The 26,661-nt window shown below is 44.8% G+C and overlaps 1 protein-coding gene across 8 annotated transcripts in view; it reads right to left on the minus strand.

Moving 5' to 3' along the window:
• The window catches only part of HYDIN (HYDIN axonemal central pair apparatus protein), a 288,791-nt gene that overhangs the window by 106,460 nt on the left and 155,670 nt on the right, over nt 1–26,661 (minus strand). For 7 of the 8 annotated variants that reach the window (XR_012490131.1, XR_002139687.2, XM_074314605.1 and 4 more), the window contains exons 24-29: nt 8,556–8,693; nt 7,788–7,869; nt 5,420–5,539; nt 4,949–5,158; nt 2,168–2,305; nt 1,321–1,498 (exon numbers count right to left, since the gene is read on the minus strand). Coding sequence is in view for 6 of the 8 variants with exons in the window: in XM_074314605.1 (XP_074170706.1) it covers nt 1,321–1,498; nt 2,168–2,305; nt 4,949–5,158; nt 5,420–5,539; nt 7,788–7,869; nt 8,556–8,693 (866 nt within the window). In the remaining 2 variants the exon portion in view is untranslated. The remainder of the gene's footprint in view (nt 1–1,320; nt 1,499–2,167; nt 2,306–4,948; nt 5,159–5,419; nt 5,540–7,787; nt 7,870–8,555; nt 8,694–26,661) is intronic. The other variant, XM_074314603.1, reaches the window with a different exon arrangement.

Consider the following 26,661-nt stretch of genomic DNA (forward strand, 5'->3'; position numbering starts at 1 on the left):
TTTAAATTAGTCTTCATGTTTATTAAATCTCAATTAACAACAAGAATATATTTGGGTCAAGTTGCTTTAATTACAACTGAACAAGCAAAACGATCCCCTGAATCAGACAGGGTGGGCAGTTGGTAGAGAGATTTCAGGCACCCCAGTTCACCAGTAAGCAGTACAAACGCAAATGCTTGAGGAGCAAGACAGGCAAAGTAATTACAGTGCCTGTGAAGAAACAATAAGAAATGCTGGGACTGTGAGGAAGTGGAGCACAGAAGACCCAACTAAGCATATTCATATTTCAATTACTTTAAAGCCCTGTCTAGACAAACCATGTCTACTGCCTTGAGAGGCCAGCTGGGTGCTCGGTTTTCAACTAACCATGGGGTAAAGGCTTTCCTTCCTGACAATGATAAAAGTATGTGGACGTGGACTCACTCCTGTCTAGCTGGAACTCTAGATGTTAGAGTGTGACATGGCCTTAGATTTACTAATATTTGTGTTCATCTTTTCAGGGAACAGACAATTGGGATTTAATAGATGATTATTAACAGTTGAGTTAGTGACTTTGGGGAATGGGGAGGAAGAAAGGCTGAGGGGTGAGGGCTTACTCTGACACTGTTTAGGGGATGTGGATTTCAAGGAGCTTGAAGAGGGAGTCAAAAGAAGAGCAAGGAGTTTCTCTTGACCTTACGTCCAGCAAGAATGACCCAGAGAGATTCTATGTCTCAAAGAGCTGCTGAGTTGAGTTTTGGGATCTGCCAAGACAGAAATACTCTGGTACAGAGGGATGGCTCTGGAGGCCATATGTTATCAGGAAAGCCTTTGCTAGACATGTGGGCAGACAATAACAGTCTAAATGAGCCTCCGTACTCTGGAATGCCAAAATAAGGGGTCAGAACCTTGGTTGCCTTTCAGGATAGTTTATATTTTGAGAATTGTACTCCCTTTGCAGTAAAATCAGTCTTTGTGTTCTCAACGGCCATCTGTGAGTGTGCTGCTGGGAAAGGACCACTCAAGATGAGATTATAGCCGGCAGTAATGGGTGCTGGAAGAAAAGGCCTTGGGAAGTGCAATTTCCTGATGCCTCTATAAGAAATCCAGTGATGGCAAAACTGGCCAGGGATCTTAATTTGGGACTCCCACGGCCATGTCTTGTCTCACTAAACTCAGATCTCCTAGTCAATTTCAACTCGACTTTTTTTGCTGTTGATGAATAACACAGAAGGGAACTACTGAGGACTGCCAAGCAAATAACGCAATTAATTAACCATCAACCTTCAAAGAAGCAAAGCTAAGATGTCCCAGTGGGGAAACATGAGTGGGTAGTAGTACCTTTGAGGTTCCTGGGGAGGTCGAGGCAGATACGGGGAAAGATGCCTTCTCCACTCAGTGTGAAATTTTCTGGGTCAAGGTGGGCGATCCGTATCTGGAAACTCCTTTGAAAGACCCCAGGTACTCCAGGTAAGTAGTAAACCTTCAACATCTGCTCTTTAAGTGAACTGATAAAACCCTACACAGCAGGAAAAACAGAGAACTTTAGAATTTACAGTGGACGCCTGCTTCTGGCAGTGTGATGGGCTGGATAATCCCAAGGGTCTATTGTGCTTGTTATACATCATTCACATTCCTCCTGCAAGATTTATTTTCACGATGAGAAAAACGCAACAACAGTTCCTTAAAACTGATAGATGAACGTATGTACAAGAAACTACCACCTCCCTTTTCTTCTAAGCTGATTTGCAGGCCACTGGTGTTTTCACACCTGCTAATGAAAAATTGCTTTTATTTGTAGTAGTCAGTGGAGAGGAGGCCCTCGGCTCCAAGGAATTACAAGGGAAGTGTGAAGACACACGTGGAGAGCAACTATTCTTAGAATCATGGGACAAAAATCCATGGGGTTGTATTGTCTTCTTCACTATTGAATCCCTGGTGGCTGAACAGTGCCCAGCTAGTGAAGGACTCAAACACTCGTTTAATGAATGAGTGAAGTGCTTATTTAGATTTATTTATTTTGCCTTTGTGAACTCTTTCATTTTAATAATAATTAAAAAATGACACCCGTACTGCTGGTAGTGAATGTTTGGTGTACTCTGACGTACCTCTGGAGTGTAGCTTGTGGGTTTGAATTTGGGCTCCTGATCATTATCTCATGGCCATGCCGGGCGGGAAGGCTCCTTACCGAGAGAGGCAGGATGAGCGGCATTCCGGGCAGAAGGCTGTCTGGCGCAGACTGGTGGTCGGTGAGAACCTTGAACTCAAAGCCGACTTTCCCAGTGTTCCTCAGCGTGATTTCAGTCTCTGTGACTTGGTGAAACAGCTTGATAGGAGAAGGAGGAGAAGAGTGATTGTCTGTCCTCCCCTCTTTGGGATGCTGCAAGCATCCTGACAAAGGTGGTGGGACAAACGTGCCTCACGGACATGGATTTTAGTTTTCATGATGTAGATGCCGCCAATCCCCATTCTAGTATGACAGAAAGGTGCCCCCTAGGGCGGAAGGGACACTAGACCCTGGACACCTGGCTCCATCTAGTTCTTCTAACAATTAATATACTTCAGTGTGGTTGTGGGGTGAGCATCTAAGCTCCCCAGACTTCTGTTTCTTTACCACAAAAATTCTTAAAGTGAGCTTTTCTATACCAAGAAAATGTTCTTTTCTTAAAAAAAACGTAAGATTTGAGTTCAGAATTTTCTAGAATGAAGTTTTCTATTTATACATCAGGGACATGGAAATAATAGGCCAGATGTGTTCTTTTTCCTGAGATTTTGCTAACTTAATTAAGCAGCTAATCAGCAGGTCCAATAACCTGAGGCTACTTCAGGGGTTCTTAGGACAAGTGAGGGCAAGGACCAATTGCTTCAAAGAATATCCTCTGAGCTGAGCCAGATCCAATTGCCCAGAGGACCCTGGGGATGAGGAATGAGAGAGAATTCTATTTGGTCAATGCAATAAACAAGGCCTCAACAGCTGTTAGGTGAACTTGATTTTAGGCACAATCCTTAACCTATTAACACTCACAATTCAATAACTATACCTGCAGTAGTTATATAATGGGGATCTCATCCCCATTAAAATTTGGTACGAGATATACTATGGTCTCTGAGTATATAACACAAAACCTAATTGGGAAGAGAGGATATAGACACAGAATTAACTGACAATTATTCCAAAGCAAAAATTAGAAGGTATACTATATTACGGCAAAGACTAAACTTAAATCCCAAGAGGATGTAAAGATAAGTGAGGAATGGAGCCGAGCTGGGTCATACAGTATGTACAGGTTTGGGGTTGGCAGGATAAAGGATGAGGGGGATAACATAAGAGGAAGTGTGGAGGCAGGAAGGGCTGGGTGCATTAGGGCCAGTGGGTAAACCATCTCGGTCGCAAACAAATGAATGGGCTATAATAGGGAACTATGAGAGACAAAGTTTAATGTAAGAAGCACCCGTCAATAGAGGAGCTTAGGGTATCCTCAGCCACGTCGAGGAACCTGGCTCGGGTCCCCTGAGTGACAGAGAAAGTGACTCCTGATTGAAGGCTTTCTTTGAACCACACACTGTATTGAGCAGACACTTAAGTAACCACAACCACCTGATGAGTTAGGCATTACTACCCTATTCCCATGTGATAGATGAGGGAGACTGAGGCTTGGAGAAGTTAAGGGATGTGCCCAAGGTTACACAGACAGTAGGAAGTAAAACCAGGATAACATCCCTGTCATGCAGGGTCTCTGGTCCCGCTCCCCGCATAAGAACGCAGGATATGGTGAGGCCAAAAAGGAACACCCACGGAGCCATAGATAGGGGAGTCATAACACTATATTCACGCTGGCGGCTGGGTTGGAGACACAGGAAGCAGAAGCCACACGATCTGCAACCTGCTGTCCACTTCTCTGCCAACCAACCAACCCCACTTGCTAACTGCAATCCGCGCTTGCTGGCTTAGCCACCATCTGCTGCTAGTGTAGCCACGGCAGTTACATTAGTGGCCAATGGCTCACTGGTTACGGCTGACGGTCAAATAGCCACAACTGATGGCCATCCAATCACAATTGATGGCCATTTACTACCTGAGCCAGCACCTTTCCACGTGAGGCCAAGAGCCTGGAAACTGCACTCCGGGCTCTGTCCCCACAATCTCAGTTCTTCTGACTACAAAACCATGCTCTTTTCTCAGTACTGTGTTGCCTTCCCAAATGCTGCTGGGGAAAACTGTCATGGATTGATAGGATGAAAATGTGATTTGGGGAAAATCTACCGGGCAAGGACGTTTAAACGGGTTAGCAGCGGGAGCTAAGAGTGGGCTGTAATCCCTTACTTCCATAGGGTCGGGTGGATCAGTAACGTAGGCATCACATGGGAGCTTGTTAGAAATGCAGATTCCCAGGCTCTACCCTGGATCCACTGAATCAGAATCTGCACTTGAATAAAATTCCCAGATGATTCGCATGCACGTTACAGTTTGAAAAGAACTGCTGTAATTATGTGGGCCTGGCTTGATGAGACCCTGTGGTGTGATAATCACAGAGGCGATAGGAAGGGAAAAACTGACTCAGAGGGCTCCTGCTGGATAAATCAGCAAACACGGATGCTGTAGGGATGTGGGAGGCGCAGGAGAGAGTGCAGTGGAAAATGCCTTGGAGGCTGAGAAGGGACTGAGAAGGTAGTAGAGCTATTGAAAGAAATGGACAGTTTCGAATGGGCTTCTGGACTGAAAGGGAAGATGCAAATTTTAGTGTCTAACACGCTGAATTTCAGAGACAGTGAGAAAAGCAAGTGAAAATGTCTGGCAAGCAGTTGGCAGAGGGCGGATGACCAGGGTTAGGGAGGCCGATGAGGGATCCAGGATGCAGTGATGGTGAGACTGTGATGATGGGGCTCCCGAGGAAGAGGAGGCACTAGGACGATGACTGATGTTCAGGCAAAAGCAGAACATTTCCTCCCGATGGATGGTTGGCAATACCTGTAATCCAAGGTTAATGTCCTGGGTGTCAAAGGAATAGCTGATCAGGGACGCCTGTCCCCTCAGGATTATCTCGTAGGTGGGCCCTCCTTCCACTTCGCACAGAGCTTTAGCCTGGGCCACGATGTCACAGTGTCCATAGAAGGTGAAAGATATCTGGATGCTACCGTTGGGCTCTAGCACTCCATAGAGGGGCAAAATATCAAACACCTGCAGAGAGAGTCATTCTATAGGAGAGCATCTATCGGGATGCCAAGCCTGCAAAAGGTAAGTTAAGGTTCAATTTACAGATTAATTCCTGGCTTTAACTGGCTTGACTCCATGAAAAGTGACTAGCCCAGCACCCCGGAAAAATAAAATGGTTGTGGTGGTAACAGTGCTCTGGCAAGATTTAAATTTCTAACTTGGGGCAGGTGCTCAGTAAGAAGAGTTAGTATCAGATACCTTTAGGGCCCATGAGGTGGTACTTACTTCTTCTATCCCAATGGAAAGCATTTCATCCTGTTCAGATAACCATAGGGATTCCTGAAACTCCACCTGGCTCTGGTTTGGGTCTATTCTTTCTGTTTCAGCAGAGTTCACTTTTACTCCCTAGAAATTAAAGGTGCGAGGAAAAGCTGGCAAGCATTCATAATGGGTCATCAATGAGCTCCTCCTCACTGCTAACAGAAAAATGAAGTAGGTTGTATATGCTTTCAAAATGCAGGCATACCTCGTTTAATTGCGCTCTGCTTCATTGTGCTTTGCAGGTATTGCTTGTGTTTTTTACCAATTGAAGGTAAGACCCTCCACCAGCAAAAAGATTATAACTTGCTGAAGTCTCAGATGATGGTTAACACTTTTTAGCAATAAAGTCTTTTTCAATCAAGGCATGTGCATTGATGTTTTTAGACATAATGCTATTGCATACTTAATAAACTACAGTATAGTGTGAACATAACTGTTACATACACTGGGAACCCCAAAAATTCCTTTATTGCGATATTTGCCTTATTTCAGTGGTCTGGAACCAAACTGCAGGACCTCTGAGGTATTCCTGTAGTACATTTTTTTTCTACAGAGATAATTGGACAAGTGTCCAAAATGTATGTACAAGGATGTTTATTGCAGTGTTATTTATAATAGCAAAACTCTGGAAGCAAACTAAATGCCTATCAATAGGGTATCACTTTAAATGAAGTGTATGTGGTACTCTATCCATGAAGGATGATGCAACGTATACTTATGGATTAGAAATGTTGTGTACAACATATTACTGCGTGATAAAGCAGTTACATTTATGTAAAATTACATCCATGGCTATGTATCACACCTGAAGGTGTGAGCAGGTATCAATTCATTCAGAGATTTACATATGCAAATAGATATATTGCTAAAGTTCAGTAGTATTTTTCTATGAATGGTTGGAATTTGAGGATTTTTGCTTTCATTTTTCTGTATTCTTGAGTTTTCTATGACAAATATCTTTGAAAATAGAAAGAAAAAGAAAAGAACATTTAAAAGACAAGTGTTTTATACATACATACATACTCATTCTAAAAAATTTGGAAAATAAGATTCAAAGAAAGAAACATAAATCAACCATGAGATTATACTGTAGATATATGTATATATGTATGTATATACCGGGGGTGCCAAAAAATGTATACAAGTGGACACTTTGGTCAATGTTGCTCAAGCAGTAGTTCGCCGTAATGAGAAGATTCTGGATGCTGCTGGGAACCACTTTGAGTACCTGTTGTAATTGCAGAAATCAAGCATGACTTGTATTTATCTTTTCTTATCGGTATATATTTAGTATTGCAATTTAAATACAGTTTTCCTTTCTTAAAATGTGTATACATTGTTTTGGCACCCTATGTATATTCGTATTCTGATTTTTCAGTTGACATTGTAACATGCGTGCCACTTTCCCATGTGACTAAATGTTCATCACGTGCATCATTTAAAATACTTTAAAAACTAGGACATATAGTTACTATATCAGAGATTGCTCCAAATCAGTATATAAAGAACTTTCTCATTTTCTGCAAAAGAGTTTCATAGTATTGCATTGCGCAGATGTAATTTAGTTTATCCAACTAGTCTCTTATTGGTGGAGTTGTTTCCAATTTTTCTTGCTCTTACCAACAAAGTCACAGTGCACAAGAATAGTTATATGTCTTTATGTAAACGTAAAGGGGTATCTGGTGAATGATATCCTAGCAGAGGAATTATGCATTTTAAATTTTGATACACTTGACAAACTGTATGTCACAGAGGCTATGCCAATTCATACTTCTACCTACAAAGTGTCACAATGCTTGCTTACCCCACTGTACCACTACTGAGACAAACCCTTTCGAAAGAATGTATAATATATCATCATGAATATATAATAATTTATTTTTTCAGTCTTTTGCTATTTTATTTCTAAAGGGCTGTAACAAACATTTTTATACATAAACTTTGGCATCTCCCATGATTTGCTTAGGGAATCATTCTAGAAGAATCGAGAGGTATGCATTTGTAAACCCTCTTGATTTCCTCTGTTTTTACAAATTATTGAGGAAAATATTTCTCCTTTCGTGGCTTCCATCTAGGGGCTGGGAAGAGATCACCAAGGTTTAGCGGTAACTGGCTTTTCCATTACAGAGAGAATCTATTTGCTGGGCTATCTGAGCTCTCACTGAGGTGTCGGCTCTGTGGGAATTTGGTTGGAAAGTGACCCGGATGAAGACTCTCAGCCTCATTGCAGCCAAACCCTAGCATTGCGCTTGCCACTCTGCTCCTGGCTGTGCCTCTGTTTTATGGAAAGGAATTTCAACTTGCCAACCTGCCCAAGGGAAGGAAAACGTACATCTGAGATGCCCAGGATTGGCACTTGTGCTTTTTCCTGCTCATTTTCTTCGGAACCCAATTTTTCATCCACAAGGATAGTCCTGGGAATTTAATGAAACGTGGAAAATCACTCATTTGGCAGCCATTACAACAGTTTTCAACCTAAGAGCCCTGTCTTCCACCCCCCACCCCCACTGCAGCCCAGGGAATAAGTGGAGCTCTACCTCAAGGGACGCCTTTTTCAAGAAGTCAGTTGCCCCCACACAAGCTGTCTAGGGCATCAAACTGGTCCATTTTCTGTAGGTCCCAACCCTTTTTTCCTGGTCTATCAAGCTCATGTCCGACTTATAAAAAGTTCTGGGAAGCTCTAGCAATTCTTCAGACAATTTGGATGTGTCCCCAGTGTCCAATGTTAAGTTTGATCATTTATTGGAGCATTTTATTATGAGATTATAATGTTTGATCAATTGTCATATCCTTTTCTGCTTGCTACCCTTGACCTGACTGAGCCTGGCTGCAGACCTTGGGCAGATGGAGAGGACAACATGATAGGAAGGGCTCAGTCCCCCAGGACTCGGGAGGCTATGACCTCCTGAGAGCAGAGATGACTTTCAGTTCCATGTCTGAGATGCCTAGTCCAGGGCCTAACACATGCAAGGTATATGTGTTAAACTGTTGGCTGGTGGTGAGTGGTTGGATGAATAAATGAGGGATGAGTTTGACAATGTATGTCAGTGCAGAGAGAAGAATGCTATTAAATCCATTCTGGCTTTGCATTTTCACTTACTTAACGAAGTCACTTAGATCAATCTCAGGGGACTCTACTGCTGGCACTGCTGGCAAGCTGGCAGATGCTGAGGTTTCTGGGATGGACTCCGTCTGGGACAGGAGGGCACTGTAGGGCTTCCTCGGCCATGTCACAAATCTACAGAGGCATAGGGAAAACACAGTCACATCAGCAGTGGCCAGTCAGTGCCTGGGTGGGTTCTTGGTTTCTAAGGCTAAGTTCTCAATCCTAGACCAGGCAGGTCGAGAAGGGACTGCCCTACTTCCCTTGTTCAAATCTTAGCTGAGCTTTCACTTTCTCCTAAAAGTTTTCTGACCATCCTTCCCAGTCTGGGTCCAGTGTCTCTCTCTGAGTACCCACAGCCCCCGGGCTTCCCCCCTCACACTTCCTTCTCCCGTTTCTGCTAGATTGTGGGCTCGCTTGAGACACTGTGTCGACTATGTCGTCTAATACGGTGCCTGGAACGGAGTGGGCACTCAGGCCTGGCACTCAGGGATCCCGCCCCCAGACAGTCAGAAAGCAAGGCCGGGACGAGGATGAAGCACTCACTCTCTGGTCCTGTACGTGTGGCTCAGCCTTTGCATGACCCTCCCTTCTACCATGTTTGCTCTCGGGACCCCGGTTGCTTCCCCCTGGTCCTGGCCCTACCAGTTCGCTCTGCTGCCACTCAAGATCTCAGAGATCAGCTGATGCTGAAGGCCATATATCTAGGTTTCACTGAATAGAAAGGCCTTTGGATGTCACAAAGGCCAAAGTAGCCGGGTCTCCCCCATTCTTCCTGTTCCCCTCAGGGTACATGTGGACATATGTTTTCATTCTTCTTTGGTAAAGTCCTAGGGAGGAAACTGCTGGCTTAGATGGTATATGTATATTGAACATTATAGGAAACTGCCAAACAGTGTTCCCCAGTGGTTTTATACCATTTTAGATGAAGACCCACAGTGTATGAGGGCTCCGGTTGGTCCACATCTTTACCTGCACCTGGTATTCAGTCCTTTTAATTTTACCACTGAAATGAATACGTAGTGATAGTGCATTGCAGTGTTCATTAACAGGCTCATTTTAAAGGAAAATTTTATATTGTTACTATAAATTAAAAACCAGTTTTAGGTACCATATTTAGAAAAATCAGTCTGATGGAAAAAATCCACGTGATTATTTTCTTGCCTGGTGAAGGCTCTGAGCTGAGCTCTGCTTGCTATTTTTTAGAAGCGAGATCAGTTTAGTGAGTTCTTGGAGGGCAGGCTCCAAGGTGTTCCCTCTTTAGCCCCCATAGCCCAGGGTTTTATACATAGAGCATGAGCTCAGTATATATCTGATTACATGGATGGATGGATGGATGGATAAGAACAGGTACATAGCATGCGGGATACTTCGACTATTCTGCATCTCCACGTCCACTCTGTCTCTGCCTGTGATGGCCTTGGACAAGAGTGGAAAAGCTCTTTTCATCTTCTTCTGTGAGCTTCCATTTGGCTTATTCCAGGTCAGAAGTCTCTAGCTGACATTACCTTAGGCGGAAACCACACCATTCTGGGCAGACCCATGTTGGGCTGGGTGCTGGGAAGCCATTAAAATGAAGATTCCTGAACCTCATCCTTGGGTAAATTCTGATTCAGCAGGTCTCAGGTAGGGCCCAGGAGTTAGATTTTGAACAGTCATCCCGGTGATCCTAATGTACAGCAGATTTCGGACCTGCCATGGGTAGGAATGGCAACATGACAGCCAAGGAGTGGAGCCGATAATTAGTATGGGGCTATCACTCAGCCTTGCCAGCTAGGGCCAGTGACAATCAGCAGAGGATGATTCAGAGCATTTATTAAATCACCCCAGGTCAGCAGAGGCACCTGGGGAGACTCTGCCAGACTGCTGCTCCACAGAATAGCACTCCCTCCTCCCACATTTGCACCCCCCTGGGATGTTGTGCTCAATGGAAAAAAAAAAAAAAAAAGAAAAGCACATGGGAATATCTGTAAAGGAAAAATACAAAGCTGTAGAGCACCTGCAGACCTGAGGAAAAATAACTTGGTTGATAACGCTACCTGGACATTTGGGAAGTGAGAGGTATCTTTGGAAACAAACAAAGGAGACAAGTAAAGCAGCCCTACTGCTAACAGACGGAGCCATAGGAAACAGCGAGACCTTTATCATAACAAAGGCTTCCACTTATCATTAAGATCAAAAACCTGCTCCAAAAAAATTGAAATAGAATATTGGTAGAGTTTTTTTGGATCAGATTTCATTTTACCTTCAGGAACAGATGACCACTTTCCTGTTATGCTGACCCAAACAGGATTAGATTCAGTTATTTTTAAAAGAGAATGCATAGCAAACAAAAAAAAAATCGATATTGCTCCAGTTCCAGAGCTACCCACATCAGACTCACTGGGACAGCCAGGAAAGAAACCCTCCCTTTAGGTGTGACAAAACTGCATGAATGTCACACTGTCAATCAGCCACACTGGTTTGGGCTCAGCAGTTTCCCTCTTCATATCCTGTTTCCCCATTAGTAAGACCTAGCTGGACCATCAGTTCTAATGCGTCTTTTGGAGCAAAAAGTAATATAAGACCCAGTATTATATATTATATTATATTATATTATATTATATTATATTATATTATACTATATTATATTATACTATATTATATTATATTATACTTGGTCTTATAGTAAAATAAGACCAGGTCTTATATTAATTTTTGCTCCAAAAGACACATTAGAGCTGATTGTCCAGCTAGGTCTTATTTTCAGGGAAACGCGGTAGTTTATTTTCTGTTCTTGGGTGAGTTAGGATCAATACAATCTTTTGTGCTGCAACTTTTAAAAGTCCACCACTCTTATTTCCTGTTCTCCCTTCACTGGAAGCAGTGTTGCATCAAAATAAAACCCCGAAGAACATGTTTGTGTTTCAGTTAATATTTCGTGTTGTACTTCGGACGCTATTTGGAGATGGAATGGTACATGTTGGACATCTGCTGAAGTCTGTGCGGTGCCGCTGAGGTCTCAAAAAATGGGGGCAGCCTTGTAGCAGACATAATGACTTCTAATTCATTGATTTATTGGACCTTGATTCTGGGTGTGTCTACTACATACACAGGGTGAAAAGAGCCATGGGCTGAAAAAAAGGTCCTACAGGTGTGCTTTGTTTGGCTTATATGATGTTTAATATTTTTTTTGCAGTTACCACTGTAGCAGATACTGCTGATGCACTGTCTAGATCACCTTTGCTGGAATGGTGCACCCATCCCCTGGGTGCTGTGGGTGTTGGCTGCACCTTTCTCTGGAGCACTGCCCTGGCTGGGTAGAGCTGCCTGGGCGGTTACGTCCTCAGACCTATTAGGGTATGAACTGTAGGCAAGGATTGTTTGATGAGGGTGAGGGCCAGAAGAGCCCAGCCTCATCTCTAAGTGGGACAAATTCTGACGCAATTCACACTCCAGGGCTCCGCATGGGCTTAGGCAAGGGCGAGACTGCTTCTGAAATCACATTTCCTCTCGTTTTCCCCTCCACCCTGTTTTGTTTCTCTTGCTCTCTTACAGTTTCTCCTGAGAGCCCTTCTTCAATAAATCACCTGCTCAAGAATCCCATCTCAGGCTCTGTTTCTAAAAAATCCACTGTAGCATTGGATGATTCCAAATAAGAGAAAGCCAATTCTTGCTTCAAGGGACTCAGCGGCCCGGGGATCAGAGTCAGAGACATAGGAATGGGTATAATGCAGGGTCCAAGTGCTCCAGCAGGAAGATGTACAGAGAGCACAGTGTTCAGAACACGGCTGTGGGGTCAGAGGGCCTGGGTTTGAATTCTGACTTCCCCACTTACACACCATGTGACCTGCTATTAGTGACAGAACCCGCCCCATCCAACTGTTGTGAGGTTTAGCTCATGTAATGAACTCAGCAGGGTGCCTGAGTCATAGTAAATGTCCAATGTACATGAACTATTCTTGTGCTGGGGGTGGTGAATGAGCATCAGTGTTGGAATTCAGATGAGAGAAGAGCCTGTTGGAATTTAGATGAGGGAAGAGTCTATTGGACTTCAGAAGACGGAGAGACCAACTTTCCCTGGATGTGTGAGGAAGTCTTCCTGCAGGAGGAGATCATCTAATTGCATCTGGAAGGAAGAGTGGTGCTTTTTAGGTGAAGAGCAGAAAGGATGTATAGTCTGGGGGAAAAGTATATGTAAAGAAGAAAGGATTGAGAGGACCCAGCTTCTGGGACAAGCGAGAAGTTTGCTGTAGAAGAAGGCTGTGTGTCCGTGCCCAGTGGAAACAAAGGATGAGAAGCAGGAGGATGGTGACGATGACGATGATAATGAAGAGTACAGAAGCCATGAGTTGAGAGTCAGTGATGGCCAGCAGTGCGCACAGCAGCCACGGGGATAGCCGCTTTATTTTCATACCTCCTCCTCCTGGCGTTGGGCAGAGGGGGTTTCAAAGCACAAACGGCAAATGTAGGGGGAATATAGGTGACTAAGGGTTCTGATTGTGGTGGCCCCCACTGTTTTCTCCACTGTTTTCTTTTTTCCGTCCCTTCTGTTCAGCTAGCTACTCAGTCTTGCTCACAGACAGGCTGGGGAGGTGGGAGTGGGAAGAGACTTGGGCTGTGGTCTCTCAGGATGGGATGCTCAGCCCAGGACCACGGTCCTGCCATTTCATCTCCTACTATGCACTGGAACTTCCCACTGCATCTCCATTTTCACCTTCTGGCCAAAGTTGCCATTCTCTTTTGTCTGGATGTCTAACACTGTTTTCTATGTGGGCTTCCTGATTTCTACTTTTGTATAAATGATATAAAACAGAAAACATCCCATTGGGTGATGTTTTCCATCACTGTTCACAATATGGTTCAGAGTGTGGTCCTTCTCGGGTTGTCCTTCTGACCCATCCTACCTTCCGCAGCCCAGGTGAACTTCCTGATCGTTTCACTTCCCCAGTTTAAACCTTTTAGAAGACTCTCCGTTTTCCTGAGGATAAAGCAGACTCCTTAGTGAAGCTTGAGGGACCCTTCATGGTTAAGCACCCCTCCCACCCCTGCCATTTTGATGAGAAAATGACCCATGGCAGCCACTGTTGTCTTATGAATGCTCTTAGCATGGTTCAGAGGTCCAGTTTGAGTTTTCACGAATTCAAGGGTATGAATGTGTGCCATTCAGCATAACTGATTTTATTGCTGAGATATTTTCTTCTACAGCTATACTTCATATTTCCACTGCTTTTAATGTATAATCTGCGAGCCATGTTAAGCAAACCTTTCATCTTTACTTGCTAGATCTTATCAGGTGTCTTTTTACATTTTCATTCGTCCTCTCAGCTATTTAACTTCTGCTTCTCTCTTTTTCTTAAGCCCCTCCCTCTCTCCCTCGCTCCCTCTTTCCTTCTTTTGACTACACATCACAATCCTGCTCCCGATTAGATAGGCCCCTGATTCCTGCTGCTAAAGGGAGCAGATTATAATTATCACTTTAAATCATGTTAAAAGTGGGCAAATTCCTGAGCCTCTCTGGGCATAAACACAAAGTCCCGGCCGTATTTCCATATTTACTGCCTGGCTTTGTGGTCTTACACTTGCTGCTCCTCCCACAATGGGAAGCAAATGACAGATGGAAACAGATGGGGCTGGCTCAGTGCCTTCCCTACCAGCGCGTTCTAGCTCTGCCACACGAGAAGGGGAAGTGAGCTACAGAGATGTACCCTTTACGGAGAGCAGCCTGCCGCAGCCTCTGACTTTATTATACCCCGGAACACTTCCTACTGGCCACTGTGCTAAGGTGGACGTTGGTGGCACATAATTGAGCGATCGAAACTCAAGTTACTCAGACCTTTCTTTACACATAGTTTTAAAGGTTCTCAAAAGCAGTTGCAGTGGGAGCTTCTAGAACAGTGATTCTCATTGCAACTGTCCATCGGAATCATCTGCGGAACTTCGAGAACATCTCAGGCCTGCCTCCCAACTGAAGGGTTATGATTTACTTGATATTAAAAAGCTCCCAGTATGATTCTAATGTTCATTCAAGGCTGAGACTCACTGACTTCGAAGATGGTGGCAAGAAGCTCACACAGAATGGTGATAAAATGAGAGCCCCACTAGATCTGAATGTTTGTCCCCCCAAACGTCCTATGCTGAGATCCTAAGCCATAAGGTCATTAGGTCATGAGGGCTGAGACTGGGATCAGTGCCCTTATGAAAGATACCCCAGAAAGCTAGCTGGTCCCTTTTGCCATGTAACCCACAGTAAAAAGATGCCATCTATGAACCAGGAAGTGGGCCCTCAAGACACTGAACTGTCTGCACCACGATCTTGGACTTCCCAGCCTCCAGAACAGTAAGAAGTGTTGTTTATAAAGCCACCCGAGTCACTGAACAGGTTAAGACAGGCCCTAATTAAGTAACTGCAGCCAACACTTATCATTTACTCTCTACCAGGTATTATACTAAGTACTTGATAAGAACTGCCGAATCCAATCTTCACGACAGCTCGATGAGGTAAGGTACTATGATGGTCCTCAGTCTTCAGATGACAAAACTGGCTGAGAGCAAGTGGCTGAGCTAAAGTGAGCCTGGCTCCAAAGCTCACACTCTTAACAACTTTACTGGACAGTCCACCTGATCAACAAGTGAGGGCTCCTCCTTGGTTACTTCAGGCCATGCCACGCTCATGGCAGTGCCTCACAAAATAGGGTTCTTCGTTTTAAAAGTAATATGAATCCATGACATAAAGGAGATACACTGTACTTTGTAGAACTTTCTTTGGAAGAAGAGGGACCTATTCTGACTATATCTAGATAAGGAAAAACAAGATACACTTAACCCTGCCTTTGAGTGACTTCCCACAAAGATTTTTCTGTGAGGTGAGTAGTGGAGCAATGTGCCCTGAATCTACCTTGAAGCTCTCCAGGGGCATTTCTGTGAGGAATGGCCACTTCTATGAAAGCTCCAGAAGGTGTCCCCACTGCTGCATGCTCTTAGAAAGGCTCCCAAACTGCTATGCTGTGAAATCTCCCTTATAATCAGCTTCGAAGCTCTTTAGAAAGATTTTCAAAACAGGATGGTTTTTAAAGTCAATTTCTTTTCATGTCTGGTCTTCAGTAGCTATAGCTAGCTTTGGGGGATTTTAATTAATATGAACACATACATAAATCAAATGGACTCTTTTAAAAAATCAGATCGGTAAATGAACCAAGCAGACATACCCCTAACTCAGGTTCAGATATATAAATTGATACTTTCCACTGATTTCTTTAAAAGCCAGCTTAGCTCACGCTGAATACCTAAAAGGCTGATGCCCTCCACCAATATTGGAGACATTAGGAAGATGCCTTAAAAAGAATGAATCTACAATAAGGAAACTAGAGTTCTTCTATAATAATATAAAAGCCATACAAAAAGTTTTGTAACACTCAAAACTGAAATGAAAAACAGCCCAATTCATTTCTCTATGGAGTAAGGGGTATGGTTTCTCAGGAGATTGGACTACACTGAACTGCAAATAGAAGCAGACTGTATGGACCCTAATAAGGTGATCACTTTCAAGTGAAATATGAAGAGAGTGAAAGGTCTCCCTCTGCTTGGCCTGAGTGACGTGCAGGCCAACTACAAAGGCAGGAACTTGTTTCTGGAAGCTTGGATTTGAAAGATGGCTTACAGTCCTCCTATTAGGCCCAGAGGCTAATCTGATCCCCTGACCAGATAACTTAGCTGACTCATCACAGCAGGAAATTCTAGATGGATGGACAAGGGAAGGCCTGGGTGATGGAGGACCTGGGAGGCTTCTAGGAGCATCAGCATGGAGTATAAGCAGGCCTGCTGAGGTCGACCTCACACTGTTCTCTTTCACAAGGTGCTTTGAGTTTACCAATAATGTCACATTTATAATGGGGCTGATGCCACATGGATGTTCATTTCATTATTATTCTTAAACTATATATGTTAAATACACTTTTGCATATATGATGTAATTTTACAATAAAAAGACAGTGGACGTCAAGGAATACACAGAGTAATTAAATCATTTCTGGTCTTCCAGAAGTTGCAGTGAAGTGAGGGGCCCCAAAGCCAGCAGGGTTGGGGAGTCAAGGGGGGAGACCAGTGTACTGCTTTCTTACGTTGCCTCATTCAGGGTTGGTGCTTAATGCAGCAAGAGGACTAAGAGAAGGGCTTTCTAACAAGTGGAGCACTTGCACGGGGGGCAAAGGCATAGAGAGCTTGGAGATATAAAGAGTGAGAGGTTACTGACAGAGGAGCACAGACAGAAAGTTTGGCCTTGAAAAGCAAGAGATGTCAGAGGGAAGGAAATGAGATGACAGAAGTGTAGCCTGAAGAAACGTAATCTCTGGTGTGGGCGAGGAGAAACCAGGGGGAAGAAGAAAGCCACCCAGCAGAGTGGAGGGAGGCATGCTGGGTAAGGAGACAGCTGGGAGAGCTGAAGGAAGGATCGGTCTGGGACACACTTCTGAGGAAAAACTGGTGGGATGTACTGACCAGCTGGGTACTGAGGAGAGAAGGTGAACCAAGGAAAGATGACACAAAAGCAGACAGGCTAGAAGGTTGGGCCTGGCCTTGGGAATGTTCATGCTCATCTTTACCAACGAAGGACAAATTGCTTTCCAAAGTGACTGTATCAGTGGACACTCTCATTGACAATGTTTGGGCTTCTATTTTCCCACAGCCTCAGCTACACTTGGTAAAGTCGTATTTAATTTTACTCCATCTTGTGGGTATGCAGTGCTCGCCAGGTCTTGTTTTAATTTCCATTTTCAAGATTATTAATGAGGTTAAGTATCTTTCTATATCTTTATTGGACATTCATATTTCCTCTTCTATGAAAGGACTACCATTTTCTCCCATTTTAAAATCAAATTAAAAGTGTTTTCTTCAAAGGCATACTTTATATATTAGGACATAATTTGAAGGTAATATGTATGCCAAAACCTTCTTCAGTTTGTGACTTGTCTTTTAATTTTTTATGGTGTCTGTTGATGAATAAAAGTTCTCAAATTTAATGTAGAAATTATGAATAATTTCCTTAAGATTTTGTGCTTTTTGTATCTGGTTTAAGAAATTCTTCTTCACAAATCATCAAGCATTGTCCTATATTTTCTTCAAATTAAAAAAACTGACTTTCACATTTATATCTTTAACCCATATGGAATTAAGTTTTGGTGGAGCTTGCGTTTGGGGATCCACTTTTGCTTTTTTCCCCTCTATAGATGACTAACTATCCCTGGATCATTTACTGAATAGGCCATCCCTTCTCCTTTGTTTTACAATTTCAACTCTGTTATGGTTCCATAACATAACAGGAAAGAGGACTTCCAGGGCTGCTTCAGAAAGTGGCAAGAACGATGGGATAAGTGTGTCAAAGTGAGGGGGAGTATTTTGAGGGGGATTAATGGCAATGTGTCTTTTACTGTAATAAATTTTTATTTAAACATTCACCGTAGTGTTTGATCACACCTCGTACCTCCCACCTGGTAGATGTGAGGTGCATGGTCCTTGATGGACCAGAATCTTATACATTTAGCTTGTTTTCAGGATGTTACTTGTCAATTTCTCCTTCCCATTCCTTCTCATGAAGCAAGCCCTACAGATATTCTAACGTATTTGCTGTCAGCCTCTGCAGTTACTTCTTGCTCAGGCCAACTTGATTCTTAAAGAGGTCAACATGGTTTTCTTTGAACATTTAAAAATTCAAAACAAAAGGTTTTAAAGAGAGGTCCTACAGTGGTCCTCTGGTTAGCATGGTGGATACCCACTGTGGAGTACAAGAAGGAAGAGCCCTCGCTTTTGAAGTGCAGCGAGGTGGCAGCGCCCCACAGCTGTCTCTCCACTTCTCAGCACGCACATGTTTTGCACATACATGCAGGGCCTTTGACGGTGAGTGCGGATGAGAACACACAAGAACAAATTGGACAAATACTGAAACCACCACCATCATCACCACTGCTGGTTTACCCATTCGCATGGACAAGGCTTGGTCTCATTTATCTTTGCAGTTCCACAGCATCTAGTACAACATTTGGATAGAGTATTCATAAAAGGTTCATATAAATGAAATAAAGATATCTAAAAATAAAATATAATAACAGAAAAGTGTGCTTTGATATGTCAGTAGAAGACTGGCTAAGGCCAAGGCTGTACAGTCAGTGTAGGCCCGGGGTTCTGATCCATTGTCAGGCACCTGGGGCCTCAGTTTCAAGGGTAGATGTTAATATTTACTTTCCAGGGTTGTTGTGTGACATGAGCTAAGACACATAAATGGGTACGAATTGAGCCTGACCCATGGTAGGCACACAATTATAGTTATTGCTATTGGTCACAATGACAGAGTCTTCCTCTCATGCTCCTAAATTATCTCTTTATTGAAGACTTGGCGTTACACAGCTGTCTACAGGAAACATTTCCTACTTGAGACATATTTTGTTTCAGAAAGCTACTAAAAGAGGTTTTTCCCCTAGTAAAGATGTGAATTTATTCACACTGTGTGGGTGGTCTTACCGGATATCTTCAACCATATGGGCATTATCTTTCACATGAAAGATCAAAAGCTGCAGAACCAGGAATGTGAAGGTCCCTATGAAACTGGTGCTCTGGGCTCACCAGCCATGGGGCGGCAGTGCTGGGAATGGGCAGAGAGGTCTCACATGAGTTGCTTTTTCAATAGTGTCTGAGGGGTCTACCAGCTTATCATGTCTCTGGGGCACTGGTAAGGGGTTTTGTCCCTCAAATGCTCCTCCAGGCAGCTGGCACCTAAGTTCATGGTTAGATGTCCACCTCTTTGGCTTGGGACTAACAAGGGAAACGCAATGGGCCTTATCAGTCATTGTGGTGGGCACCTTTGCTCTTTGCTGCCCAGCATCCATCTTCCCTTTCTCTGCTCCAGTGCCTTCCATTTCCCTCTGGGAACTAGCCTATCTCTAACTTCCAGCCTGGCCCAGGCCATAGTTCAGGGATGGACTCAGGAATCAACCAGAGCTAGTGAGATGTAGCAAAACATGTGCCAGTGCTGACTTCAGAGAAAGAGCCTCTGTCTCATTCTGTGTGCTTGAGCCTGGCCTATGAAGAGCTGGAGCTGCTGGAGCTTCTCAGTCATCTTGCAACCAAGTGTGCAGAACCCGACTGAGAATGGAGCCAACACAGCAGAGGGCGGAGCCAAAGAATGGTGGGGGAGATGAGAGGTGCAGGTGACACTGCCTGAACCCTGGATCAAGCTGTGCCTGAGGCCTCTACTTAGACATTCTCAGCGAAACAACAAATTCTATTTTGTAAAGTTAGTTTGAGTCAGGTTTGCTATCACTTACAACTGAAAAATGCCTTATGTCGTTGTATAGACATTAATAGTGGATCATTTTAAAAGCCAATCTGAATTGGGAGAGAGTGAGAACTTGCTGTAGATGGGGATGGAGGGGAGGCGGGTCTGGTAGGTTGAATGATGGACATTCTCAAGATGTCCACGTCTGAATCCCTGGTACCTGTGAATGTTACCTTCTGTAGCAAGAGGTTCTTTACCGATTTGAACAGGTTAAGGATCTTGAGATGGGGGACACTGTCCTGGATGATTGTGTGAGCACAATGATATAATCACAAGTGTCCTTATAAGAGGGAAACAGAGGGTGACACTACTCCACAGAATAGAGAAGGGGATGTGACAACCTCTGTAAAGAGAAAGAGAGATCGGAGATGCTGTGCTGCGGACTTTGAGGATGGAGGAAGGGGCCATAAGCCAAAGAATGTAGGGAATATAGCTCTCGAAGTCGAGAAAGGCAAGGAAAGGCCTTTCCCTAGAGCCTCTGGAGGGAATAGAGGTGGGTGTGGCCCTGTTGACACCTTCGTTTTGGCCCAGTGAAGGTGATTCAGACTTTTAAGCCTCCAGAACAGGAAGAGGATAAATTTCTATTGTTTTCAGCCACCCAGTTTATGGTGATTTATTACAGCAGCAATAGGAAATTAATATGGGGGAGGGGCTTGGGCCATATTCACACTGGATTCATTCTTTGGGCTGTGAAATTGGCATTCTGGTTCACACATAAGTGGGGAATAGTCAGGGGAGAGAGGGGGTGGGAGGCGCATGAGATCTTAGGTTGGTGTTTTGCCCGAGGTCAACTATGGCCACCTCTTTTGATTCCTTTTGCTCCCTTATGAGAGCTGCTTTCCTTCTAGCCCCAGGGCTCCATATTTGCTTTTGTCTCTGATTGAAACTTCTCTGGAAGGCAGAAAAGAAAAAACACAAGTGCAGAGGCTTAAAGGGTTCTGGGAGGTATGGGGTCTGTGGGGAAGAGAGAGGGATATTTATGGAAGGGACCAAAGCTTAGGCCAGAGAGAGGCACCTGCGCCCCTCAGACCCAGTGAGGCCTCCTGATGTCCTGAAATGGCTTCAGACTGATTTCAGGAGAAAATGTCTCAGAGCCACCTCTGGGATGCTGCTTCTCGAGCATGGCCCAGTATTAACATTAGAGAGGTGCCAATGTACTCAATTTCCCCAATAAAGGAACGGCCATAACAGCTGGCATTTACTGAGCATGCATTATGTGACAGGCACAGTTCTGAGAGCTCTGCAGGTAGGGGCTAGTTCAATCCTCACCACATCTGTATGTAGGAGGTACCATTATCATCATCCTCATTTCAGATGAGAAAGGCGAAGCTCAGGGCTGCTTAGCCACCTGCCAAGGTCACATGGGGCAGGCAGCTGAGCACGGGCCTGCCTCCGAGGCCAGGCTCATAACCTGCACACTGAACAGCCTAGGACAGCCTTGTGCAAGGACACCCAGGGCCTGCCCCATGCAATTCAATAAAACGATTTCTGTTTTGAAAGAAAAATAAAGAACCATGTGTCCCCCTAAATATTTATGTTTTCTTGATTGGACCCTTGGGCAAAGCAAGGGCCTGCCCCTGATCATAGGTCTGGGCTTAGCTGTCTGCAGGGAGGAGAGGTAGGGAGGACAGGGGTCACTCCAGGCCTGGCCCTCCTGAGCCACACACAGGCCATCACTTGCCAAGGCCTGGCTTCAGCTTTGCCGAATGTGGCCTGGTATAGAAAAAGGATTTTCTACCACTGGTCAGAAGGAAAAGGGTCTGGGTCCATCATCCAGGTGTCTACGGGCCCTACAGCTCTCACCCTTTAGGATCCTGGGGACCATGTCACTTAGCAGCACTCGGCACGAAGGAATGAAGGAGAAGAAGGTGCCCGAAGGGAATCTGAAAGGCACCAATGTCAGATTTTCTTTCGTATCTCAGAGACATAGGCACTTTACAGACGTGCCTCATTTCATCCTTACACCAATTCTTCTAGTTTCCTACATTACCTCCATTTTACAGTTAAGTAAACCCAGGCACAGGGATAGGCCAGAAGGACACATGGCCAGAGGGGCAGAGCCCAGATTCTAACCAGCAATGTCCAACCACAGCCCAGGACCTCAAATACCACTAATATTCTCATGTCTTAGAAAAGTCTTGCTTTCAAGGCAACAGAAATTGAGAGATGATGAAAAGACGGGAAGCATCCAGAAAACGAGGTTTCCTCCACCTCCCTTCCACCCCCGTCTTCCAATCACAATAGTGAATGACTGACGCTCATCACAGAAAAATCAATGTGAGAACAACACATGTTCCTTTGCCGCAGGGCTGGGCTCCCTTGGGTCCTCGCATTCCATTTACTTATAATCTGACTTGGAAATGAAAAGGCAAAGCTGTCCTTGGAGACCTGTTGGCTCACAGGCTCTAACTCCGAGCCGAGCCTCAGCTTTGTGGCTCTAAGCCCGGGCAGGGATGCCAGCTGAGCCTGCGTCCCTCGGCTCTCCCTGGCCTCTTAGAAGTAAAGGCTGGTTCAAGTGTGGGCTTCCTCGTGTTCCTTTTTCACACAGATGCCATGAAGCATCATGTCCTCATCAAGCTGAGCAGTCAGGCCAAAGAGACAGACCCGATAAAGGGCACATTCCGACGTGCTGCTATGCTGCACGCACACGCAGCCCTGATATTTCATCCCGGCTTCCTCGTTACCTGCGTACATGTGAGTGGCGCAGACTCTCATCCACCACAGTCACCCTGTCATACACATGAACGAGCATGTTTCTAAACCAATAACTGGTGTTTCCTCTTATGGAGTGCTTATTTAGCACGCTTGCTTGGCCATTTTACTTCTTTTTTTGTTCTTATATGTGATATGAGGGCCAAATTGGGAGAAAATACACTCAAACAAGAGAGATGCTTTAAATGTTTGAGTCAGAATTGCCTACAAAATCACACACGTACACACACCCATGCCCACACACGCATGCACGCGCACACACACACACACACACACACACACACACAGCAGATGTATGGATGTTGTGACAGGAAGGAAATGTTGAGTGTCTAGGTAGCCTCATACCCTGCCTAATAAAAGAAGAAGAAAAGCCTCTTCTACCTTTCTGTTTCTTTTACTAACTGTAAGGCTTAGGAGAATTCTAATTGGAGAAAAGGTTAATGTTGATATAGCTGATAAAAGTGACCTTTAGCCAATGAGTGCTTTATGTTTTTCTGAAGGCCGGCACGGAGAGAGCCCATCTAGAAGGTAAGTGGCTTTTTTTTTTTTTTTTTGCTATTCAAGGTGACATTTATGCCTTGAACCTTTCCATTTGGCAGGTACCAGGAAGCTGACAGAAAAGAATCTTAAACCAGTTATGAAATGATTCTTCTGTCAGTACAAATAGTGGTGGGAGCAGGGGGAGCAGCTGATTAATTAAAAAACACCCTCTGAGGACCGACTCTGTGCTAACAATTGTGCTGGGCTCTGGGATCCAGAGGCAACAGGACAGACGTGCTCCCTGGCCTCATGGGTACTAAGAGCCAGCTGTGAAGTTGGACATTGAGCCATTATTACAAATGTGATGAGTCACCAAGGAGATGGGCTACCAGTGCCTATGACGGGCTCTGATCTAGGCCAGGGTCCCAGAGATGACTTCCCTGGGGAAGGACGTTTAAGCTGCGACTTGATCAGGGAGCAGGGGCTAGCTAGATGAGGAGTGGGGAACAGCTTCCAGCAGAGAGAGAGCAGTCAGATACCAACAGCACCGGAGAGGAAAGAGGCCAGAGTGGAAGGTAAACAAAGAAGTCACTGTGGGGAGGGCAGAGTGAAACGAGAAGGAACTGGAGAGAAATGTGGGGACTGGCTTGTACTGAGCCTTGCAGAACTTAGTATTTTGTGCTTTATCCTAAGAAGCACGGGTGTCATCAAAGGCTGAAAAAAAGGGCTGCGCCATGCTCATCACATTCCTATTGAGTGGAAGCAGAGAGCCCAATTCAGGGCTGTCACGTAGTCCAGGCAAGAGGCAATGGTGACTGAATGAGGGTAACGACTGTGGAAATGAGAATATGAGGTTTATAGAAGGTGGAATAGGTAGAACTTGGTGACAGATTTGATGAAGTGGGTGGGGTTGGGGAGAGGAAGGCATCTGGATGGCTTCCAGGACAGTGATGTCATTTACGGGGACAGGGGGCCCTAGAGGAGATGCAAGGAGGAAATGGGGGGGCCTGAGTTTAGTGTGGGGCATATTGGATGTGAGTCCCCTAGGAGACATCCACAAGACATCAAGGTGCTGTGCTTGGAACTCAGTAGAGGGGTCTAGGTGGAGATGCGCATTTGGCAGCCTCAGCAACAGGGGCTAAGGAAAGCTGTGGGGGGAGTGCAATTGTCAGGAGGAGCAGAGGGCCAGAGAGAGCCCTGTGTACTACCAGTCCAGCGCAGTTGCTGCTGGCCAAGAGCTGAGACGAAGGAGCAGTCAGTTGAGGGGATGAGAGGAAAAGCCAGAAAGGAGTGAGTGGACAACTGTGCTGAACGCTGCTAAGAGTTATCGTTCTGAGAAAACCTGACTCTTGTCTATAAATCGCACCACTGTCTCCAAGAAGGAGTGTAAACTCCTATCCTGGGATACAGGGCCTCTCACACGTTACTGCCAATCTCCTCCCAGACGCGTCTCCCTAGCCATGAAGTCTGCGTTGTAGCCACACTGACATACTACCCTCTGTCTACACTGGTAGGTGGCTGTCATTTGCCTGGATCTGCCCCATTCCCACCCTCTTCAGCCCAGGGGTTCTGAGGTTACCGTTGCAGCCCTTGGTGTGGGGCCAATGCTGATCAGTGCTTCCCCCTCCCTTGACAGTTTGCTGGAGGGGACAGGAAATGTGATTAAGCTGGTCTGATCAGAATGAATCTCACGGAAGCTCTGGGACAAAGGCTCATGTTCCTTTCCAGAGGATGGGAATCTGCAAGGATGTGGCCCCAGGAGTGAAGGCAGCCATTTGGGGACCATGGGAGAAGAGCTGATCTGAAAACATGGCTAACACAGGGAAGGGAGCAGAGAGCAGAGATCCTGGTGCCTGGGACACTGTTTGAGCCCTTGCTTTAAACCAGGCCAGAAGCCAAAATGAACCTGTACTTTCACGTTGTGGGAACCCATGAATGTCCTTTTCTTTTTCTTTTCGCTTAGGGTCACGTTTCCTGTCACTTGCAATAGAATTGAATCCATGAAGCCTACCTAATATAAACATACTGTACTTGTTATTTAGAATGTTTCCCTGCTTCTCCATCTGGAACATTTAACTGTGCTTCTCAGTGCAGCCGTCTCCGGCTCCTCTGAGCAGTTGTCCACACTCTGTCCCTCCTCAGAGCGTGGCATTATCACACGTCCACCATTGTTTACACATATGGTTCCCCAACAGCCTCAGGCCAGCAATCATGTCTTATTTACTTTTATATCCCAGAAGCCTCACACATTATCTGGTGCACAAGAATCACTAATCAGGGGCCAGCCCGGTGGCTCCATGCTCCTAACTCCGAAGGCTGCTGGTTCGATTCCCACATGGGCCAGTGGGCTCTCAACTACAAGTTTACCAGTTCAATTCCTCGAGTCCCACAAGGGATAGTGGGCTCCACCCTCTGCAACTAAAATTGAACACGACACCTTGAGCTGAGCTGCCGCTGAGCTCCCAGATGGCTCAGTTGGTTGGAGTGTGTCCTCTCAACCACAAGGTTGCTGGTTCGACTCCCACAAGGGATGGTGGGCTGCGCCCCCTGCAACTAGCAACGGCAACTAGCAACGGCAACTAGCAACGGCAACTGGACCTGGAACTGAGCTGCACCCTCCACAACTAAGACTGAAAGGACAACAACTTGAAGCTGAATGGCGCCCTCCACAACTAAGATTGAAAGGACAACAACTTGACTTGGAAAAAAAAAAAAAGTCCTGGAAGTACACACTGTTCCCCAATAAAGTCCTGTTCCCCTTCCCCAATAAAAAAATAAATAAATAAAAGAATCACTAATCAAATGTTTTCTGGATGACTCTATGAATGAAGAATGAATGAATAAAATTAATTATAAGCAGAGGCTTAATATCAAGCCATAGGAAGATACTGAAGAAAATAAAAAAAAAAGGTTAAATGAATGCTTAAACCAATGAAAAATTAAGCATATCATCTTCAGTACTGGCCAAGCACATTATCAAAATGTCATTATTTTAATTATGGAAATGGCCTCTCAAAAATAAAACATAAATAAGCACGTCCTTTGCTCCCAGATAAATGAACTCACTTAGCTGTGCTACATCAGAATAACTTCACAGAATCTGGTATTCGAAGCTCATTAGGTCAGGTTGGCCGGTTTTTCCGTAATGATTTTAAATGTTCATCTTCTGCAGAATTTCACTCCAAATCTGAATAGTCCTTGACACCTAATGATCAGGTTCCATCCCTCAGGCCCAGGCCTGGCTTCAGTGCTATGCTGGGTCATCCTCAGATGTCTACGGAAAACATCCAGAGCAAGCCACCACTACCGTGGTACAAGTGCTGGCAAGGGAAGGGTGGCTGCCATATGGATGACGATTGTGCATAGGAAATGCCAACAAGCCAAGGAAACGCGAGGCTTCCTCGGTTAAGAATGACCATCAACAGTCAATGCTGAAAACTGAGCTGTCAAAACATCCAATAAGGACATACTCAGAAGCCCATTTGTCCTGATCACCAGAGGCTTGACCCAGATAAAATGTTCCCGAGGCCTGACGAAAACAGCCTGTTTTTATTTTTTAAAGGAGTGTTTTCCAAATTAAGCTTGGGTTTAGCTTCTAATTGAACT

Source organism: Rhinolophus sinicus, linkage group LG11 (assembly GCF_036562045.2).
Source record: "Rhinolophus sinicus isolate RSC01 linkage group LG11, ASM3656204v1, whole genome shotgun sequence".
Lineage (NCBI taxonomy): Eukaryota > Metazoa > Chordata > Mammalia > Chiroptera > Rhinolophidae > Rhinolophus > Rhinolophus sinicus.